Below are 22,781 nucleotides of genomic sequence, written 5' to 3' on the forward strand. Positions count from 1 at the left end.
CCCAGAGACTTCCCTTGCTCTGGAATAGGGTCCCCATAAATGTGAGGCAAAGCTCCTCATTAGCACTCTTCAAGAGGAATCTTGATGAGTGGATAGGAAACAGGAAATTCACCCCGGGAATCACTTCGGTGGCCCTGCTAGACAGGAGCGCAGGAAACTAGACCACTTGGGAGAGAAGCGTAAGCAAAACATTTTTTTTGGCTATAATTATGCCCTAGGGCCAATAGCCTAGTACGTATCTATGAACCTATAAAAGTGATGCAATAAGAAAGCCATTTATACAAGGTAACTTTGGAAATTGGCAAACCTTTTCTTGTTTCAGAAAAACAAACAACTGATCTGTTTTTCTGAAATCCTTTGTTCTGTGTAAATAAAAACGCAACTGTCTGTGAACATCTAATAAGCGCAAGATATTCTCTCTTGTTTTGGAAAGTCGGGGAAAAAAACTCAGAGTTCAGTGGACTGATTAAGGTAGTCTCAGAGACTACTTTAGGTAGAAAGGGTTAGTTCATAATCAAACTCTCTCTCTCTCTCTATGAAATATCAAATAGGGTGGCTTTAAAGATAATGCCTGTAATTCAGATACCTGTCTTGCTGAACTAATAGCTACCAGCAAAATTGTCTTCCAAGTCAAGAATTTTGAATCACAACTTCCTGTGGGCTCAAATGGGGAATGAACCAAATGAATCAATACAAAATTAAAATTCCAAGGGGTAGAATGGCTTTTGTAAGGTGTTTTCAGCAGAAAAATTCCTTTTAAAAAGTCTTAGAAAGCTTATGGGGCATGACAGGAAAACCATTCTCTCCGGGATGATAATTAGAAATCGCAGCTAACTGAACTTTAACAGTAGCTGCAGCAGCCCCTTTGTTAAAAAGTTTGGCTAGAAAGTCCAGAATAAAGTGAAATGAAGCAAAGTATCAACATTATTTTCCATGGCCCACACAACAAACCTTTTCCACTTGCTTCTGTAAAGTTTTTGTGTGGAAGATTTGAGCAAAATGTGTCTCACTGGAGAAGACAGAAGCAGGTGCCTGGCTATCACTGGAATCAGAGCAGCCATGCTGTCAATTTTAGATTTGTCAAGTCCAGAAGAGCCATCCCTTGTGGATGTGAAAGTAGGTCTGGAACTGGGTCCAGAATCTATGGTTCTTCCTGAAGATGAGGCCAAAGAAACAGAAACCAAATCTGTCGGGGCCAATAAGGGATAATGAGGATGACTTTTCTCTTCAACATACTTGTTTTCTGTAATACTTTGGGAGTCAAGGGGATTGGTGGATAGGCATACTGAAGTCCCAGGGGGCCAATAGTGTACCAGTGCATCCTTCAGTGACTCCCCCTGAGGGGAGATTAGGGTAAAGTAGCTTCTGCATTTGTTGTTCATGGGTGACGCAAACAGATTGCAGCAATGCTGACCCCAGTTCTGGAAAATCTCTTCTGCAACTTGTTGATTGAGGGACTACTCATGAGGCATCACAATTGTCCTGCTGAGCTTGTCTGCTGTCATGTTGGATTTCCCCGGAATGTGCATTGCTATCAGAAAGCAGGTGTAAGATATCACCCACTGCCAGTCCTGGAGGGCTTCCACACAAAGGTGGGTAAGATCTGGTTCCTCCCGGTTTGTTTATGTACCAGACTGAACTGCTACTGTACCTAGAGGAAGAGAGTCTTGAAAGGCTTGCAACGCTAGAAGCACTGCTCTCATCTCTAGAACATTTATATGCAGATGAGCCTTGTGGGGGGACCAGGTGCCTTGGACTGTCCTTCCCAGGTAATGTCCCCCCACACTATCTGGGAAGTATCCACGGTCACCACGGCCTGGGGCTGACTGGGCACAAATGGATGACCATGATTGAGCTGATCGGAATAAATCCACCACTGAAGATCCTTCCTTCACATATCGGTTATCAGAATCTTGCGAGACATTGGAAGATCTAGATAAGACCATTGAGTTTACAACAATTATTACAGGATTCGCATATGAAAGTGGGTTAGGGGTACCAGTATTATTGATGCTGCTATCGTCCCCAAGACCTGAAGTACTAATTTTGTAGATGCTCTTTTCTTGTGAATAAGAAGCTTGATCTGCTTTCTTAATGAAGTAATTCTGTCGGATGGAAGTCTCACTATCACTGCTCTTCAACCTAAATGTGCTCCTATGAAAATGAGACTCAGAGGGTTCTAGAACAGATTTTCTTGAAGTTTAAGGTGATTCGCAGATAAGAGCAAAGATTTATGGTAGCTTCTCTTGCCCTTAAGAGTTGATGCCTGGTTGTGGCGGTTAGTAGCCAGTCATCTAGACATGGAAACACTCGGAATCCTCGAAGTCTCAAGTGAACTGCAACTACTGCCATCCATTTGGTGAACACACTCTAGGGGCTGTAGTGAGACCAAAGGGCACTGGTAACGACTGGCTCCCAGCTGGAAGCACAAATGCCTTCTGGAGTGCCTGTCCATTTTTATATGGTAGTACGCATCTTGAAGGTCTACTGAGCACATCCAGTCATCTTTTCCTAGAAAGGGAAGACTGGACTGTAGAGTGACCAGACGGAACTTGCTCTTTTTTATCAATTTGTTTAGATTGCTGAGATCCAGAATAGGTCTCCAGTCCCCTGTTTTCTTTGGCACCAAAAAGAATCTTAAGTAAGTTCTGAATCCTCTTTGATCTGAGGGGACTTCCTGGATGACTTTTTTGTCTAGCAACATTTGTACTTCTGTAGCTGCTTGATTCCTTTGACTGGGTAGCACATCTAAGATTCTTAAGTGTTGAGGGAGGGGATGGGCAAAGGGATGAAATAACCTCTGGATATTATTTGATGCACCCATTTGTGGTTTGTAATGTGTAGCCAGGCCTGTGGGTGCAGAGACAGCTGACACCTGATTGCCTCCAGAGGTGAGCAATCGGGCCCTCTAGTCAGGAGTGCTGAAAGGCTTGCAAAAGAAGGAATCTATAGAGCCCTGATTTAGTGGGCTTCCCCTACCGTGAGAGTGGTGTCTTCCATTATTGTTCCCTCCTCTGCCTCTGGGGGAATTTTCACCCTGCGTGTCCAGGAAAGACCATTGAGATTTTTGCAACCACATTTTTCCGCTAACTTTTTGATCTTTGGGATAAGGTCTGGTCAGAGTGGAAAAATGTACTCCCTATGGCAGACAAGGTCTTGCCTTCTTGTTCACACCTAGTGAGCGTCTTTTACTTTGGGCCCAAAAAGGGATGAGCCATCGAAGGTAGAGTTCACAAAGGAAGACTTGAAGGGCTCCATGAAAAAGTCACACCCAGGCCTGCCTCCTTACAGAGATACCTGAATCTCCTGCTGTACTCACTCCATCTGCTGCATAAGAAATCAGTCTCATGGAGGGGTTAATTACTGAATTCAGGGTGGTGAGCTGAGAGGCCATCTTAACTGATACCTCATCAGCCACAGCTCCTTGTACGGTATCCAACAGTTCTTTTAGCAGATCCCTCTGCAGCCTAGTAAAATGCATCAAGTAATTCAGTGAGCGTAAAGTAAAGCCCGCTGAAGAAAAGACGTGCTTCTCCTATCTATCCATCATCCTAGAATCCTTATCAGGAGGATGGACAGTGAAACTGGTTTCAAAAAGTGCCTTTTTAATCACTGCTGCCACGACCATTGTATCTATCGCAACTCCCTTTGCTAGAAACTGTTTATCAGGAGGAGAAGTGACATACTTATTTGGCCTCCAAGAGATTAAGACAATAAGCTCATCGGAAGGCAGGGTCACCCAAGAGGTGGAAGGGTGGGATCAGAAAGGTATACTGGCACCTCTGCCAAATTGTTGCTGGACTTCCAATCTCCCGTCTGTTTCAACATTTCTAGGATGCCCCAAAATAGACATCCCCAGGGGGAGACCGTGGAGACCTTTCAGCTTCATTCAGGTCAGTATCTGTGGTGACAGACTCCTCTGGGGAGTCTAAATGCTTTCTCTTACAGATTCTCTTCAGAGATTTCTTCAGTGGGATAATCTGGAGAAGTTTCAGAAGAGAAGGGTGTTCCCTAGGGACATCATGAGGCTTGGGATCCCACTGTCCCTGTGGATTAGGTGTATGAGAGGCAGAATGCACCGGCAGGGGAGGGGAAGGGAAATCCTGGGAAGATTGGACCCTTGATTGAGAAGCTGTCAAAGCTCTCCCCATGGCCTCAAATGCTCCCTGCCCCTGATCTGAGGCACCCTCCAGAGTTGAGAAAAAACTCCTGGGAACCGAGGGCTCCCCGCTATCCGAGGCTGAGGTAGGAGCTGATCTCATCCACAAAGAGGCTCCAAGAGGCATAGGCAGGGTCCGATCCGAAGAAAAGTAAGTCTGATCCCTGCTCTCGGGTCCGGGAAGAGAGCTACTGCTCCTAGATTCCTCCTACTCGGAGAGGGCAGAGGAACTCAAAGCTGAAGTCAGACCTGAAGAAGGAATGATTCTCTGATCCGGCAAGGTCTGAGCCTGGACTTTCGAATCTCCCTGCTCCAAGCTCAAGACACAGGTTGGAGGAGGAAGAGAAGCAGAAGTTGGGAGTGACTTTGCTAGACTGAAGCTCTTGGGCTCTGATCCAGCAGTAATTTGGCCAGGGCTGGTGTCTTCAACAGCCTTGTAACCACCCTATCAATGTCTTCATCTGAAAGACTCCTGGTCGAATGGCTGGATACGGAAGGTGATCTTTGAAGAATCGGAGATGGGAGCTGAGAGGATATTCTCTCCAGTGATAGAGTTCAGCTCCAAATAGTATCAATTATCGGAGCCGAGGGAATCAGAACTGATAATTTAGATTGCTCAGAAGTTCCCTCTGATCCACCAGCTGACTGCTCTGAAAGTGCAGTCTGAGCAGACCACTTTTTCTTTTTCTGTATCGGTTCCGAGATTTATGTCAGCGCTGGAGGTCTTTTCTTCAGTTTTTCTGATTTCTGAGTGGAAGATGATGAAGTTGAAAGTACAGTTGTGTACCTACCATAAATGTAGATGTTCGAGTGTATTCACTGTTGCAGTCATTACTCTTGTGTTATCCTGCTGGCAGGCTACCCTCAGTCGGCCAGAATTCCAAAGTCTAGGTCCGGCGTCGGTTGCTGTCACCTCTTCCCTGACATCAGTGCACCAGGGGTAAAAAAAAAGATGCAGCCGATGCCATTCTCTTCAGTTTTTCTTGCCCCAGATGTCAGGTGCCACCAAATTGGTAGGCTGAAAAAATATGCCAATAAAAATACATGCACAGAAATAACATTCCCTTTGTCTACAAGCAAATACACCAAATAGGTTGTATAGGATTGAGAAATGCAGAAAAGTCCCAGCAAAGAGAAAGGGGATGGTGGGTGGGTAACCTGGACTGCAACAGTGAATACACTCGAACATCTATATTTATGGTAGGTACACAACTGTACTATGTTCATCGTGTTTCACTGTTGCAGTCATTACTCTTGGGTTGAATCCCAAAGCTGAGGATGGGTGGCTGGGCTAAATAGGATTAGGAGAGGCTATGAGGCCCTGCAGAACTGCAGTGGCAAAGCCTGCTCTGGACTTAGAGTAAAGAGGTAAGTGGTAGTGCTTTGTGAAAGTGTGCACTGAACTCCAAGTTGCAGCCTCTAAGATATCTTTGGTTGGTACTTCTCTGAGGAAGGCTGCTGAAGTGGCTGCTGCTCTGGTGGAATGAGGCCTAATGCCCTTAGACACTGATTTGCCATGTTGAAAATAGTAGAAACGGATGCAATGGCCTATCCATTTAGAAATAGTCTGTTTTGAGATAGCCTTCCCTTGTGATCCTGCAGCATATGACACTAAAAGTTGCTCAATTTTTCTGAAAGCTTTAGTTCAGTCCAAGTAGAAACGTAACTGCCTGTGTATGTCCAAAGAATGCAGAATTTTCTCACCCTTGTTCTGTGGATTTGGACAAAAGGTAGGCAAGTGAATGGTTTGGTTGAGGGCCACACTGGATACCACCTTAGGCAGGAATGTAGGGTTTGTCCTCAGAGAAACCCTGTCTGGATGAAAAATGATAAAAGGTTCCACAGCCATGAGTGCTTGCAACTCCGAGACTCGCCCTTCAGAGGTTATTGCTAGGAGTAGAGCTGTTTTCCAGGATAAACATTTTATATCTGCTGTTGAAGCTGGCTCGAAAGGAGGTAGTGTGAGTTTTTCCAATCATAATTTAGGTCCCAGGCCGGAATTGGTGCTCTCCTTGGAGGCCTAATGTTTATGGCCCCTCTGAGGTACTGCCTTATTAAAGGATGAGAAAAACAGGTGGTTCCATATTATAATGGGCTGAAATGGCAGAGGCATGAATCTTAATTGATGAGAAAGAAAAGCCTTTGTTCAGCATCTCAGTTAGGTATTGTAAAATCTGAGGTATATTTGGTGCACACGCATCAATGCCTTGTTACTGGTTCCAAGCACAGAATCTCTTCCATTTTTCTGCATAAGATTTTCTGGTACTGGGCCTCCTGGCCTCCAAGATTACATCCATGACAGCTTTTGAAAGAGGAGTGTTCTGAATGGTTACATTATCCGCCATGCTGCCAGATTTAAGGTCCTGATTTGGCTGTGCAGGATCTGATTGTTTTGTTGGGTAAGCAAGTAAGAAGTTTGAGGCAATATCCATGTTGGACCTTGAGCCAAGCTCTTTAGGACTGGGTACCAGTGCTGGCGTGACCAGTCTGGTGCAATCAGTATCATTTTTGGCTTCTCTTGTCTGACCTTTAGGAGTATCCTGGGAAGGAGAGGCAGTGGAGGAAAGGCATATATTGTTAGATTTTTCCAGCTGAAGGATAGAGCGTCCACTTTCCATGCTTGCTTGTGATAAATCCTTGTGCAAAATCTCTGCAATTGGCAGTTGTGAGGGGAGGCAAATAGATCTATGTCTGGGCATCCCCATTTCCTTATTATCATGTTGAAGACTTGTGGATCCGGTTTCCATTCGTGGTGGTCCATGAGGTTTCTGCTTAGTTCGTCTGCCAGACTATTTGTTTTTCCTGGCAGGAATTGTGCTTGCAGGTGAATTTGAAAAGCCAATGCTGTGTCCCATAAGGTCATTGCTTGTCTGCAGAGAGGGTAGGAATGTGTACCTCCCTGCTTGTTTATGTACTACATGACCATAGTATTGTCTGTCTTTATCAGTAGTTGTCCTGGATGAAGTAGGTCCTTGAAAGCTGTCAGGGCATTTTGAACAGCTAGCATCTCTTTTTGATTGATGTGAAGATGCATCTGGTTTGCAGGCCATGTGCCCTGAATACATTTTCCTGCCATATGGGCCCCCAGGCATAATCTGATGTATCCGTTGTCAGTGTCTGTCTGGCTGTGGGTAAACTGAATGGCAGACCCTTGTTGTGGTGACAGACTTCTGCCCACCATCGAAACTCCTGTTGCAGGCAGGGAATGAGTGCAATTACTGTCTCCAGGCTGTGGCAATGCTGAGTCCAAACACTTTTTAGATACCATTGTAGTTTCCTCATATGCAGTCTGGCATATGGAATTAGTAGAATGCAGGATGCCATGAAACTCAGGCCTGCAGGATTTTCCTCGCAGATAAGTGGGTTTTTGTTGCCAATTCCCTGAAGTAAGAAGTCAGTTGCTTTTGTTTGTCTGGCATGAGATAAGCCATCTGGGCAATTGTATTTAAGCTTGCACCCAGGAATATTATCTCTTGAGAGGGCACTAGTTTTGATTTCTTTTCCTTTACTGTGTACCCTAGGCCAGTTAGTAATCTTTTTACAAACGCCAGATGCTTTAGAAGAATGACTTTGTTCTCTGCTTGAATTAGGCAGTCGTCCAAGTAGGGATATATTTGAATTCCTCTTTGTCTGCAAAATGCAATTACTGGTGCCAGGCACTTTGTGAAGACCTTGGGCGCAGTAGATAAGCCAAAGGGCAGTGCAGAGAATTGGTAATGCATTGAGCCAGCTATGAATCTGAGGTATCTTCTGCAAGATTGTCTGATTGGGACATGCAGGTATGCCTCTTTTAGGTCCAAAGTTACGAGCCAAGCCTTCTTGCCCAGCATGGGCAGTAGCTGCTGTAGAGTCAACATCTTGAATTTTGGAACTTCCAGAAACGTATTTAGTATAGACAGGTCCAGTATTGGCCTCCAGGTTCTGTCCTTCCTGGGTACTAGGAAAAGTCTGGAGTAAAATCCTTGCCCTGCTCTTGTTGTTCATAGGTTCATAGGTTAGTACTAGGCTAACTGCCCTTGCGAGCCATTTTAAGCCTAGCCAGTTATCCCTTGTGAGACTCAAACCCTGCACCTTGTGTTTGTAAGGCAAACACCTTAACCATTAGGCCACCCTTGAATGGCCCTCATGTCCATGAGGGCTGTAATTAGTTTTTGCGCCTCTGCCCATTGATTGTGTGGCAGGTCTGGCATACCTTTTGACCTTGGTAGAGTGTGAAAATGGAACCTGTAGCCTTGGGATACTATGTTCAGGACCCATTTGTCTTGGGTAATCATTTGCCAATTTGATGAAAAAAGTGCTAGTTTTCCCCCTAAGGGGGCTGCCAAAAGAAAAGTGCTTGGGTCTGGCAGAGGAAAGTCATTGGGACTGTTTCCTGTAAGGTTGTGATTTGTCTTCTCCACTTTTGGAGGTAGGAGCACCCCATTGTTTAGGCCTGTATGAGCCTTGGGGCTGAGATCTGCCTCTGGGACGCCTGTATCTGCCTCTCTGTGGTCTGTCTGACACTGGAAAGGACCAAATTTTAGAAGGCCAGTTCCTGCTAAACCTGGGTGGCTGTACCTGTAAGAAATCCTTGACTGTCTGCATGGATTTTGCTTTATCCTCCATTTTTTTCGAAACCTCTTCTGCTTTAGTACCAAACAAAGTATCATGCTGCAATGGTGCATCTAATAATTTTGCTTTAACATGATCAGGCAGATTCTGTTCCTTTAACCAAGCATGCCTTCTAATAACAGAACCTGTGACAGCGGCCCTACACGAGGCCTCCAGTGAATCATAACCACATTGCAAAGTATGCTTTCCCACTTGTTCAGCTGCATGCAATAAATCCTGCAATTCCTTGTTCTCGGAACATTCAGTATTTGTCAACAATTTCTGTTTAAGCAGTGACATTAAATACTGCTGATATTTAAGCATATGAAACTGACAATTTAAAGCCCTTACAGCCAAGGTAGCAGAAGTGTATACTTTTTCCCCTATCTGTCTAGAGCCCTAGAATCCCTATCAGAGGGGACAGGGTTTTTTGCAGTGGAGGCTTTAACCCCTTTGGGACCCTGAGATATAGTTTCTGGATCAGCAGCAGGGTTTTTATATAGGAATTTATGAGAATCCGGAACCCTGTAGTATCTCTCTGGTTTAGCAGGTGCAGGGGGTAAAGAGTCAGGGGACAGGCTGGACTCTGAAAATACATCATCTACAATGTCTAAAACAGGTGGAATAGCAAGGGGTCTGTGCTGAGGAAGTAGCAGAAAGTCTCTGAGCCTTTTCTTAGATTTAGAATAATCTTGGCTCTCCCAGTGGAAATGCTCCCTCATGTTATGCAGGGTTTCCCCAAAAGAATAATCCTCTGGAGGAGAGGCTGAAGGAATGGATTCTTCAGCATCAGAATCCTCATAGGGAAGCATGGAATAATCCTGTTCAGAAGAGGAATCAGAGGAAATAGAAACCTGATCAGAAGAATAATGTCTCTTGCCTAGTCCTCTTATCAGGTGGGGGATGGGAGCCCCTGATCAAAGTAATTAGGTCTTTGGCCATTTTGAGCATCTGTTTTTTAGGCATGGTAGACCGAGTAGGAGAATGCTGTACTTGTTTCTTTGTCTTTAGAGCTGCTTTAGTCTTGATCTTTGAAGCTGAAGATGGCTTAATATATAGTTGTGTAGGTCTGAAGACACCCTCAGAAGCCGATGCCTGCTTAGCGGCTCCGGACCCATCTGAGGGAATGATTTCCGAGTGTCCAATACCTTGAGTATCAAGAGGCAGAGTCAGCTCCGTGTGGGAGTCGGAAGCGGCCTGTGGCTCTGAGGTAGCGGGCGCCAGGGGCTGCGAAAGCGCCTCACTGAGAACTGGCGACTGGCCTAGCAGAGGCCTTGTCGTCAGTTTTGGACCTCGGATGCCTATCCTTTTCCTTGCGTTTTTTGTAAACTCCGGTCATCGGCTGTTCCGACGGCATTATATAATTAAATCTTTGGCCAAAGTAATGAAATGCAAAATCGAACCGATGCTTAATAGTGCGTTGGTTAAATCTAGCACAAAACCGACAGCTAGCAACATTGTGATCAGGGCCAAGGCAAGGAATACAGTAAGAGTGAAAATCCTTATGAGGTATTTGCTTCCCACAAGAAATACAATTGTTAACTTTTTCTGACATCGGTCTGGAGCAAGAAAAAAGTTTCCCCAACGGGGTACTTAGCTTTAATGAAGACTTCGGTTCTGAAATTCTGATTTGAAAATCTCAGGAGTCGGCCGACCGGCACTTGCGAACTGCTTTTGCTTCGGGCACCGCGTGGCAAGAAAGACTGAAGAAAATGGTGTTGGCTGCATCTTTTATACCCCTGGAGCAGTGACGTCAGGAAAGAGGCGACAGCAACTGACGCCGGACCTAGACTTTGGAATTCTGGCCGACTGAGGGTAGCCTGCCAGCAGGATAACCCAAGAGTAATGACTGCAACAGTGAAACACGATGAACATCCAGATTTAGAGGACTCCTTGCCACCAGAAATATCTGCATCAAAGGGGCTTTGAATTAAGCCTTTAAGCATCAATCTGTTACGCCTTTCTAATAAGGCCCTTTAGTTAAAAACGTGACAAATACTGTGGGGCTCCTGCAGATGAAGTGGACCCAAGCAGTAAACACAATGTGCAAAAATCGCTAAGGGGCATTTTCTTTCCACACTGTGTACACTTTTTGAAGCCTAAGGGTTTATCTCCCTTATCTTTCTGAGACATATTGAAAAAAGAGAAGCAAACCACAAGCAACTAGAAACTATTGCAAACCTTGAAAGAAAAAGTATAAATGTCAGACAGAAAATTAGAGAAGTTCTAACTAAAACAACAGACTCTCTGAAATACACAGAATGTAGACTAAACTGTCAAGAAACTCTCTCTCTCTCTCTCTCTATATATATATATATATATATATATATAAACTATTTATAAGTAGTTATACAAAAAGAGATAAAAGGAGGGGTGAGAGACGCCACAAAAAAAAAAAAAAACATGCAGACATTAGAGGGAATGATATAAACTACTAACCTTAACAAGAATAAACTTCTACTATTAGCCAAAGAAGAGATCTACAATAAAAATTTCTCACTAAGCCCAGAATCAGCAAAAGAGCCATGTCTCCAGGAAAGCAGCAAATGAGAGCTGAGGTAATGGGGAGATGCATTCTGGGAAGGATAAAATGCCCAAGAGCTCAGTTGGAGGCCATGAGCTTTTGCATTAGGCAGAGATGGAGCCGATGGTTTGGATCTGACCCATTTGTGAGAATAAAGGCGAGACTGATAACAACACATCAAGTGGGGGGGTTTTTTGTAAGAAAGGAGGCTTGAAAAATGAGACAAAATGATGAAAGCCACGAAAATGCTAAGTTCCTAGCATCTGCAAAGATAGCAGCTTTTTTTCATTAGCAATATGCTCAATAGGAGTCAAGAAATCTGAAGCTGAAGGCAGTTGTACATTTTGTTCTGAGTGAAATTTACAAAGATTCCTACAAGCATCTGCAGAGATATTAGCTGTTTGTTTTTCGTATTGCTGACTGCTTTCAAATGGAGATGAGCTGACAGCTCTGAGTATTCTTTGCTGAGGGAAATACAAAACAGCAAGCAGTTCAGTGAAAAATAAAGATGGAAATTATGGGAAACGAAGACGACACAGCAGCCTTCCTAGCAGCCTGGATACTTCATACAAGCTGTTTTTTTTCACATCTGGGAGGGAAACAGAGATAAGAAAACATCACACACCAATATCTGTAAGTGGAAACACAAGCTGTAACATGGGTAACCTTAATTTTAGGTTAGGTAATGCCTATGGGTGCAGCTGTCGAATGGGGGACAACTGTTCCTATCTAGCGGATTAAACCTCTTTTTTTGAAGTTGTACACAGTTTTGTGTGTTTGTTCTAAGTTAGCAGGGGATAGTGCTGTTCTGAAAATGTATTTAGTTTTTGTTTGAAGGTTTTTATTAAAATAAAAAGTCTTGAAACAATGGGAGTGAAGAAAGTGATAATGATCTGGAACTTTTGACATAGGCTCACATGGAGATGAGAAGAAAAAACTGTATAAAAGATCAGCCTGACAAACAGTGTGCATCTGCAAGAAAAATGTTGGAAATGCACATTCAAAAACTATACTGTATATTAGGTGGGAACAGTAGCTTTTTATCATAATGGATATACTACCCATATTATATCGGCATGTAAATGGCCTTACAAGTACAGGCAAAAAGAAAGAGTATTGACTTGTATTAGGAAATGCAGAATTCATATAGAAATGCTGCAGAAAACACATTTGGAAAGAAATGAGCATGTGAATTTGCCAAAGATGAGATTTTAGGATGGATATTCTGCTAAATACCAAGGGCAAATGAAAAGCAGAGTAATTATGCTGAGTGATGATGGGGATCCAATAGTGACAAAAGGAGAAAAAAAAGACAATAATGGTAGATTTGTGGTAGTAAGGAGTTATTGGTAGGGGAGGAGGACTATGCTTGCACATATTTGTATTCTATCAAAAACTGCTATTTTGGAGATTAAGAGAATTTAAGCTTTTAACAATGAATATTAATTATGGGTAGGAATGGAGCTTGATATGCAATAGTGAGGATTTATCAGGGAAAATCAACAAAAGAGGGAATATTTCTGAAGAAATATTTTGGGATATTTGGTATGAAAGATGTGAATTTAGTAGCAGGAACTCAAAACAGATTTTACATATTATTCATCTAGGTTTACTATAACTGGTCTGGAGTAGACATAAATTATCTTTAACCAGAGTGTGTATATTTAATCAAAAGTTTTAATACACATCCAATAAACGGTTTCAGTACAAGTATCAATTAAAAACTACGCAAGTAAAAAGGAGACAATGGACTTTCCTACTTACCTGTTTAAAAGTGGAATTTAAGGAATAGGCAATGGAAATGATTCAAGAGTTATTAAGGAAGACACAAATGTCCTCAGAAGGGATAACCAGTTAGTGGGATAAAGTGAAAATGGACTTTAAAAAACAGGATAGCCATAACAGAGAAAGAAATATGGGAAATGATTACAATTATTTAAGGGAACATTGACAAAGGTTAAAGTACTGCAAAATTAGGATAATTTTACAGAAAAAGAAGAGTAACTGAAGAATACTATGGGGAAAATAAGGGAGTATCTGGATAATATGCATGAGTTTAGAAAGGTTGCTGTCAAGCAACTACTTTTTGATGACAACTCCAGAGCACAAAAACATTTTATCATAACATGAGCAAAAGAAAGTCCAAAGGGTTGTCACTACACTTAGAATCCTATGACAAGACAAATAACCAGAGACCCTGTACAGATACAGAGAAATATTTCAGAAATTTCATGAAAATTTGTAAAAAGCAGAGGAATGTGGAAACCAAGAAAAGGCATAAAAGGAAACATTTAAGGACGACTTAATTAAGCCATGATTGGAAGACAATGAGGTTTTACAATTAATATGAGATTAAAAATGGTGATGTATCACCAAACAGCGAAGTCTCCAGGAACAGATCTTACTCTTGGGGAAGTCTGGAAGGTGTGAGGAAAGAAAGTGATAAATATCTGAAAGTTTTTTTAACAGTATTTTAAAAGAGGAGAGTGGGGGAGTACCACCATTTAGGAAGAAAGTTGTAGCAGCTGTATTGCCCAAAGAGTGTAAAGACCATTCAGATACACCTTCACATACATCCATTTCAATTTTAAGCCATGATTATTTATTTAATTATTGCATTTGGCGACAAGGAAAAGTCTGAGTAGGCACAGACTCCCCTTTTCAGTGGATGCTCAGGGGAGAAATGCTCCAAATTATACATATTAGATAAAGACTTAAACACTTCTTCTACAGTATGTGCATGTCTATACTAGCTAAACGAATGGCAAAGCTTTTGCCAACATTGATGGATATGGATCACTGTGGTTTTGTGGAAGAGAGGCAAACCTTTGACAAGATTAAAAGAACAATGAAGATCCAGAGGGAAGCAGAATGTAAGAAACACCACTGCTGTTCATGGGTCTTGATGCAGAGAAAGCATGAGACAAAGTGATCTGTGATTTTATGAGTAGGGCAATGGTAGCATTTTCATTCCCTGATAGAATAACATGGTTAATTAGGAAAACATATGAAGGACCAAGCCAAAAATTAGGGTGGGAGGGTGCCTCTCTGACAGGCTGTGTTTAAACACTGCAGCAAGGCAGGGGTGTCCTATTTCCCTTTGTTATTTCTTTTATATTTAGATGCACTGGCAAGGAAAATAAGGGACTAAGAAATCTAAGGATATAAATAACATGATAATCATAGAAAGTTAGCTTTACTTACAGTTAATTATTTCATACTTGAAAAATCCAAAAAGAATATTTCACTGTTGTGGAAAAACTTCAGACGATTTCAAGTCTTTCTGGGACATAAAGGCTATAGCAGTGTAGTATCTACCTACACATGAATTAATTCATCAATACCCATATTTATGGAGACATGATAAGATGAAGTACTTAGGTGTATGGATTAAAAAGGATTATGTTATGGCAGCTACAGATATGCAGTAAGAGACTACAGAACATAAAAAAATTAAAAACTTGAAGGTATTGATTATGGATATGAACAGTACAATACAAGCAGTGAAAATGTTTTTTACTCTGTTTAGTTTTATATACTGGTCAGGCAGAGTTTTATCAACTAAAGAAGTTGTGGTGATAATTAACAAAGAGTTGAAGGAATTTATTTGGGAGGGGAATAGGGCAAAATTTATGGGGATAAGTTGATTTCCATTACTGAATGATATTATTTAAATTACCTGCTTTGAAGGGATACTTTAGAGCTATGTAGTTAAGGTTTATATAAATAATACAAGCAGAAAGTTATACATCAAAGTTGAAAGGGATGACAATGAAAGGATGTGGGGTGGGGGAAGGAGTTCAGGAAATAAGGACAATATGGTTTTGGATGCAAGGCCTTAAAGAGAACAACAACCAGAATATTATTCTCATAAAGAATATTATCCTCATGAACTAGTTAAAGCATTATAAAAACTAAGCCAACACAGGAATGGAGAAATTAGATTTTACCAATAGGGATGACTTCAAATAGGGGTGAAGAAAATAAGTAAAAGGGGCTGGAATTGAAAGGGAAAATTAGCAAAGGAACCAAGGTACAGGGAGCAAATAACTATAGAGGGAAAGGTAATACAGTGGGTTGAAGCCAAACAGAAGCTTGGACAGCAACTTAGACTACCTTTATACATACTCTGACCAGTATCACTCCCTGATACAAAAAGAAAGGAATATGGATAGGGGAGTGTTAAGTGAAAGAGCAACTTTGATAGTTTTTACTTGAACCTACAACAGAAGCAGCTATTAAAAAATGGATAACTGGCAGGGCATATACACAATTGCATGATAATTATAAGAATTAATCAGCGCAAGTAAGAAAAGATTGGGTAGAGAGATTGGAGAAGTGATTTCGAAAGGACTAATAGAAGGATATCTGTATGGCTTCCAAGTATGAAAAAGTCCAGAAGATTAACAGTTTTTGCTTGTAAGTGTTTGCACAGATATTTTTATACTCCAAGCAGATTTCAGGCAATTTTTCTTCAGGTAGTTAATCAAATGTTGAAGGCGTAATGGGAAAGAAAAAAAGTAACTGAGAACATGTTTTTGGAAGTGTAACAAGTTGGAAGACTTAAAAAAATCACTACAAACTACTTTGTCAGTAATTTAGGGAGAGCAAGTGCTTGTGACTAAGGAAATGATTCTTTTGAATTGCGACACAGGATCTGAATTTATGACTCATAGTAAGACCTTACTAAGTTTAATGCTACTGCCTGGCTGCTGAAAAATCAATCACTAAAAATGGAAATCAAAATCTAAACAAAACTTAAATGAAATACTAAATATTGTACAGGACATGAAAGAACTGGAAGTAAGATCTTTAGGAAAGGGAAAGAGAAACTGCATGGAAACAAATGTAATTTGTAGGAACAATACATGCAGAGCAATGCTTAGGACGAGTGATGCTTAAGAAGATCGGAACTGAGCAATTTATGCTGTGTTGGAGTGAACGATAATTCTTAAAACGAAAAAAACAAACGTATAACTCAAAAATAATGGAAGATGTCACTATGGCTTGTTTTATTTTCTATTAACTTAAGTGTATAGGATTGTTTAAACTGTGATTTAATAGAGCTGTTAAAATCAGGTCTAGACCTGCCCTCCAAATATCTGATCTTGTAACAATGATTGTGCCTGCAGCTGCAAATAGGATCATCCCCACCAGTGTCTACAACAACAGCTTTCAGATGCTATTAACTTTGTCACAAAGTTAGTCTACAGAATTTCTTTCTTTGCCTTCATGTAGCTAAGCTGTACCTCTAATATACCCTGGTGGCAGAAGTCAACATCACTCTTCCTCAACAATGAAAACATAGTCCTATTACTCTAATGGCAACATGAACACCTCCTGCGCTGGTGTCTTGGCTTGCAAACACAAGACTCCACTAACAATAACAAAGAGGGAAATTGTGTCAACTGCAAAAAAGAAATCAAAATATCTGGGATATGCATGCTTATGTAACTGGCGTACCACACCATGGCATATGTCAGTTCTGGGGAAAGAACATTAATAAATTGTCAAATTTAAATAAGAAAATTATAAATGGTGGAGAAGATATACCCAACCAATGACCCATCTGTAGGGTCTTTAAAGTTATCAGCCAGAGGCATTAAGTGGTAATCGACTTTCAAAGTAAAACGAGATAGTCTGAGGATCTACAGTCATACATGCCTATATATGCCTACATTTACGACCTGAAATTAAACATTGAACATACCACACTGAGAAGGTTATGCTTTGGTACCCCAGACAGACATCAGCAGTGAAATCCCACTGGTTTGGAATACTGTAACAGTGATTTCAGTCAGGACATCATAACTTATCTAATGACATGGTCTTCCTACTAATGTTGTCAAAATATAATTTCTTCAAGGAGACCAAAGGAAAGCAGCCAGTGAGACATAAATGAGTTATACAACTAAGACGGTCTGTTATCAGAAGATTCCCGATATCATTTTGGGTACAAAAACAGGTAAGAAAGCCTAACATTAAACAAAAATATGGTATGAATAGTAAGGGATGGTTAATGTGTTTGTCTCTCCAACATCTTCAGCAAAGCCATACATGTTTAAGGGTTGAACTAAGGTTCAAATGAAACGAGTGTTGATTCTGATGAAATCCCCAGTCAGGGGATGAAAGCGCTCAATCCGGTGGTTTTCCAGTTTTACTATTAAAGTGGATTTTATTGCTGAATTCTATGGTTGCTGCTATTTGTGTTCGAATACACAAGAAAACCTTTTCGAGATTTCCTGACTACTGACAGTGTGTGTGTTTTGTATTAATGAATACAAAACATGTATCTAATGTAAGGTAATGGACTGTCTAGAACAGAACTCTAGTAAGACTGTGAAACCAACTACATATTCTGCCAAACAAATACAAAGGCGAGAGCAGAAAAAAAAGTATACATTGTAGAAATAGAAACAACCAAAAGTTATGGATAGGACATGACAGCAAACATACCACAACTTTATTGACAAGTATATGTAAGACAATAATGAACCTACCAAGCAAGAAACCAATGTAAATTAAAATTAATTCTATTCAGATGAAGTCTTACCTTTGGAAAATACTTCGATAAGCCCATGTAAGCTAGTTGTAGAGTTAGAAAAGGGGCAAAAATACACTGCAAAAAGAAAGAAAATGAACATTACATAGTGTATATTAATTATTATTTGAAAGCATAACTTGTGTACATGTGGAATGTAAAAAAAAATGTGAGCAAACTGTCTTATTCTCTTATCTTTCTTGAAGAATGGAAACTACAGGTATGAAAATAAACTTACATTTTCTGTTACATCACAGCTGCAGTAGCCTACACTATATGGGTCTTACCACTACCAATGACCAGCTATTCAAAGCTTAAGGTTGCCCTCCAAGTGGAGCTGTCATGAGTTTGAGAGGGGCTCTTATAAAAAGTCACAGCACCAAAAACGTCAGAGCTTTCTTGTCTCAAGAAGGGAAGAAATAGCACTGAAAGTAAAAAATGCTAGTCAACAAAACAGAAGAGTAAGTGTATACACAAAGGTTTATACATTCATAACCTGCCAATACAAAAATACCAAAACAAGGGTCTGGAGGGGGAACTGCTATTGCAACAGTGAATTATTAGAACATCTAATGTTATAAGAAATTTTCTTATACAACTGTACAACATTAGCTCACTGTTGCAGTACTCTAAGCCATACATGATACAGGTAGAGTTCCATAGCCTAAAAAAAGAGGAAACACTAAGTTAAAAATCCAGGATCCCCTGCAGAATGTCATAGCAAAACTTGTTCTGAACCTAGAAAAGGAATCTAGTTTGTAGTGTTTTGGAAAAGTATGTACAGAGGACCAACTTGCTGCCTCTAAAATACTTCTGAAGTCTACCCCTTTCCATAAAGCCAATGAAGAAGTCAAAGACATGGTAGAATGGTCCCTAGCCCTGCCTCAAAGTGTCTTATTATGGTGAGAATAAAAAAAGGAAATAGCATGAGACAGTATCAAGAAATAGTCTGCATTGACACTAGTTGTCCTTTCCTTTTACCCTCATATGAGATGACAGTTGGTCAGCTTTCTTGAAGGACTGAGGTTTATCTAGGTAGCATCAGAATTACCTGTGGACGTTTAGAGTATGAAGAAGTTTTTATACCTCATTCTTGGGATCAGGTAAAAAGGGAGGGAGACAGACTGGCTTAGTGTACACTGAAACCACTTTAGTCATAAAAGTGAGATTTTTTTCTCACAAGAAATCCTGCCCTTGTGGAAAATGGGGTGACTTACCATAACTGATTGTAACTCAGATATTCTCCTAGCTGAAGTCAGAAAGTACAGTTGTGTACACTTACCATAAATGTAGATGTTAGAGTGTATTCACTATTGCAGTCATCACATTTGGGTTATCCCTGCCAGGGTAGTATTTCTGCATTGGTTGTTGTCACTTCAGGACTGACATGAGGTTGTCAGTAGTATAAAGTAGGTAGCCAACGCCATTACATCAGTTTTTCTTGCCCTGTCAGGAGCCCCCAAGTGGGAGCCAGGATATGGTGGAAGAATCCCACCAGTAGAAAGTAAATACCAAACAGTTCCTTGTAGAGAGAGAGAGAGAGAGAGAGAGAGAGAGAGAGAGAGAATATGGGGTGGGGGGAGGTGGAGTGAGGGAAACCAGGACTGCAACAGTGAATACACTCGAACATCTACATTTATGGCAAGTATACACAACTGTACTATGTTCTTTGTGTTTCACTGTTGCAGTCATCATATTTGGGTTGATTCCCAAAGGTGAGGAAAAGGGTGGAGGCACTCAAGAAGACTGGGAGCTGGCTACAATGCCCTGCAAAACTGCAGTGGCAAAGCCTTGCTCTGGATTTGGAGAAGATAGGCAGGTAGTAATGCTTGGTGAAGGTGTGAACAGATGTCCATGTGGCAGCCTCCAGGATGTCCCTGGTGGGGACTCCTCTGAGAAAAGCTGCAGAGCTGGAGGCTGCTCTGGTAGAGTGAGTCCTAACCCCCTTAGCGGGAGGTTTCCCGTGTTGCTTGTAACAGAAATGGATGCAGTGTGCTATCCATTTGGAAATGGTTCATTTGGATATGGCTCTGCCCTCTGCCCCTGCAGCAAAGCTGACTAGCAATTGATCAGACCTTCTGAATGATTTAGTCCTGTCTAGATAGAATCTGCGTTGTCTGTGCACATCTAGAGTGTGCAAGATCCTTTTTGCCTTGTTTTGTGGGTTAGGGAAAAAGGTGGGCAAATGAATGGATTGGTTGAAAGCCACACTGGACACCACTTTGGGCATGAAGGATGGGTTAGTCCAGAGGGACACCCTGTCAGCTTGGAAGATGATGAAGGGCTCTACAGCCATGAGTGCTTGTAGCTCAGACACTCTTCTGGCTGAAGTGATGGCCAGAAGCAAGGCTGTCTTCCAGGAGAGAAACTTTAACTCTGCTGAAGATGCTGGTTCAAAGGGGGACAGGGTGATCTTTTCCAACACAAAGTTTAGGTCCCAAGCTGGGGTAGGTGCTCTTCTGAGTGGCCTCAAGTTGTTAGCCCCTCTTAGGAACTGTTTGATAACAGGGTGTGAGAAAAGTGGGTGCTCAGTGTTAAAATCAGCAGAGATAGCAGAGGCTTGAATTTTAATAGAGGAAAAGGAGAGACCACTGTGTAGCAGGTCAGCTAGGTAATCCAGGATGAGAGGTAGTGAGGGCTGTGCTACATCGGTTCCCTTGGCCTGAATACAGGTGCAGAACCTTTTCCATTTTTCAGCATAAGTCTTTCTAGTGCTAGGGCATCTAGCCTCATGTATAACACCTAGAACCTGTTTACTGAGATTGGCAGCTTGATCAGTGGTCAGGGAATAAGCCAGGCTGCGAAACTGAGAGTCTGCAATTGGGGATGCATGAATTTTCCTTCCCTCTGGGTCAGGAGGGTTGGGGTTTGAGGGAGATGGCATGGTGGCAGTGGGGACAGGCTGCACAGCAGTGGGTACCAGTGCTGGCAAGGCTAGTCTGGAGCAATCAGAATTGTCCTTGGTTTTTCCTCCCTTACTTTGAGCAGTACCCTGGTAATGAGAGGTAATAGGGGAAATGCACAGACCGAGAGATTGAGCCAGGGGAAGGATTCACTTTCCAGGCCCTGCAGTGAGGCTTCCTGGTGCAAAACTTGCTGAGCTGATGGTTGGAGTGGGAAGCAAAGAGGTCGACCTTCGGGATGCCCCATTTCTGAGTTATTAGGGTGAAGGTTCTTTGGTCTAGCTGCCACTCATGTAGGTCCAGAAGATTTCTGCTTAAGTTGTCTGCCAGAGAGTTTAGAGAGCCTGGCAGGAATTGTGCTAACAGGTGGAGTTGCATGGCTGAGGCTGTGTGCCAAAGGGTCATGGCGAGCCTGCACAGAGGGTAGGAGTGAGTCCTTCCTTGCTTGTTGATATACCACATCACAGTGGTGTTGTCTGTTTTGATCAGGAGAGCCCCTGGGGAGAGAAGGGGCCTGAAAGCTGTCAATGCGTGTTGTACAGCTAACAACTCTTTTTGGTTAATGTGCAGATGTATTTGCTGTGGGCTCCATTGGCCCTGGATGCACCTGCCGTCCAGGTGTGCACCCCAGGCATAGTCTGATGCATCTGTGGTGAGGGTCTGGGCGGCGTGGGGTGGTGAGAAAGGTAGCCCCTTGTTGTGGTAGCAGGCTGCTGCCCACCAAAGAAAATCTTTCCTTAGCCAAGGTATCACTGGTATAAGAGTTTCCACGTCTTGAGAGTGTTGACACCAAAGGCTTTTTAGGTACCACTGAAGTTTCCTCATATGCAGTCCAGCATATGGAATGAGTAGAATGCAAGATGCCATGAACCCCAAAACTTTCAGGATTTTCCTTGTAGATAACTTGGGTCTGGTGGCTAGTTGAGAGAAAGAGGCTGTCAGGTAAGTTTGCTTTTCTGGTGTAAAGAATGTCATCTGGAATGCTATGTCCAGGCTTGCTCCCAGGAATATAATCCTTTGGGTGGGTACTAGTTTGGATTTCTTTTCGTTGATGGTGTACCCCAGGGAGGTCAGTAGGGACTTTACAAAGGCCAGGTGCTTGAGCAGCTTTTCCTGTTTGCCTGAATTAGGCAGTCGTATAAGTATGGATAAATTTGTATATTTCTTTGTCTGCAAAAAGCAATGGCGGGAGCCAGACATTTTGTGAAAACTCTGGGAGCAGTAGATACCTCAAAGGAAAGCGCAGAGAACTGAAAGTGCAGAGATCCTGCCCTGAAACGTAGATACTTCCTGCATGATTCCCTGAATGGGATGTGGAGGTAGGCCTCTTTTAAGTCTATGGTGGCTAGCCAAGCATTTTTGGATAGCATAGGTAGTAGTTTTTGGAGGGTGAGCATTTTGAATTTTGGTATCACCAGGAAGGTGTTTAGAATGGATAGATAGAGGATGGGGCGCCAGGTGCCCACTTTTCTGGGTACCAGGAAAAGCCTGGAGTGAAAACCTTGGCCTATCTGTTCTGCAGGAACGTGCTCTATTGCCCTCATAGAGAGGGCAGGAAAATGACTTGCTTTTTGGCCTCTGCCCATTGGTTTGGAAGAAGATCTGGGAACCCTTTTGGGATTGGGACAGTGTGGAAAGAAAGTCTGTATCCCTGGGACACTATGTTGAGGACCCAGCGGTCGTTGCTAATGGTGGCCCAGGTGCTTGCATGGAAGGAGAGTTTTCCTCCTAGGGGCAAGTTCAGGTGGGCAGAGGGAGGGGGTAGAAGTGGGGAGTCATTGTGAGTTCTTAGCATGAGAGGGTGACTTTGCACTCCCTGGTTTTGAAGTGGAGGAACTCCATTGCTTTGATCTCTGCATTCCCTGTGGCTGTTGTCTGGGAGGGGGTCTGTATCCCGGGGTCTGGGCTGAACTGACCTGGAGGGGTCAGGAAAGGACCAGTGCTTGGAGGGGCAATGCCTACTGAACCTGGGTGGAAATCCTTAACTGTCTGCATAGATTTTGCTTTTTCTTCCATCTTTTTTAAGACCTCCTCTGCCTTGGTGCCAAATAAGTTGCCTTTGTG

General features: G+C 42.2%; 1 protein-coding gene across 1 annotated transcript in view; it reads right to left on the reverse strand.

The window, feature by feature from the left end:
* CAMLG (calcium modulating ligand) overlaps positions 1-22,781 on the reverse strand; it is a 203,964-nt gene that overhangs the window by 4,582 nt on the left and 176,601 nt on the right. The window contains exon 3 of the mRNA XM_044069233.1: positions 17,827-17,892. Coding sequence (XP_043925168.1) covers positions 17,827-17,892 — 66 coding nt within the window. The remainder of the gene's footprint in view (positions 1-17,826; positions 17,893-22,781) is intronic.

This window comes from Protopterus annectens, chromosome 4.part0 (assembly GCF_019279795.1).
Source record: "Protopterus annectens isolate FY-2018-M chromosome 4.part0, PAN1.0, whole genome shotgun sequence".
NCBI lineage: Eukaryota > Metazoa > Chordata > Ceratodontiformes > Protopteridae > Protopterus > Protopterus annectens.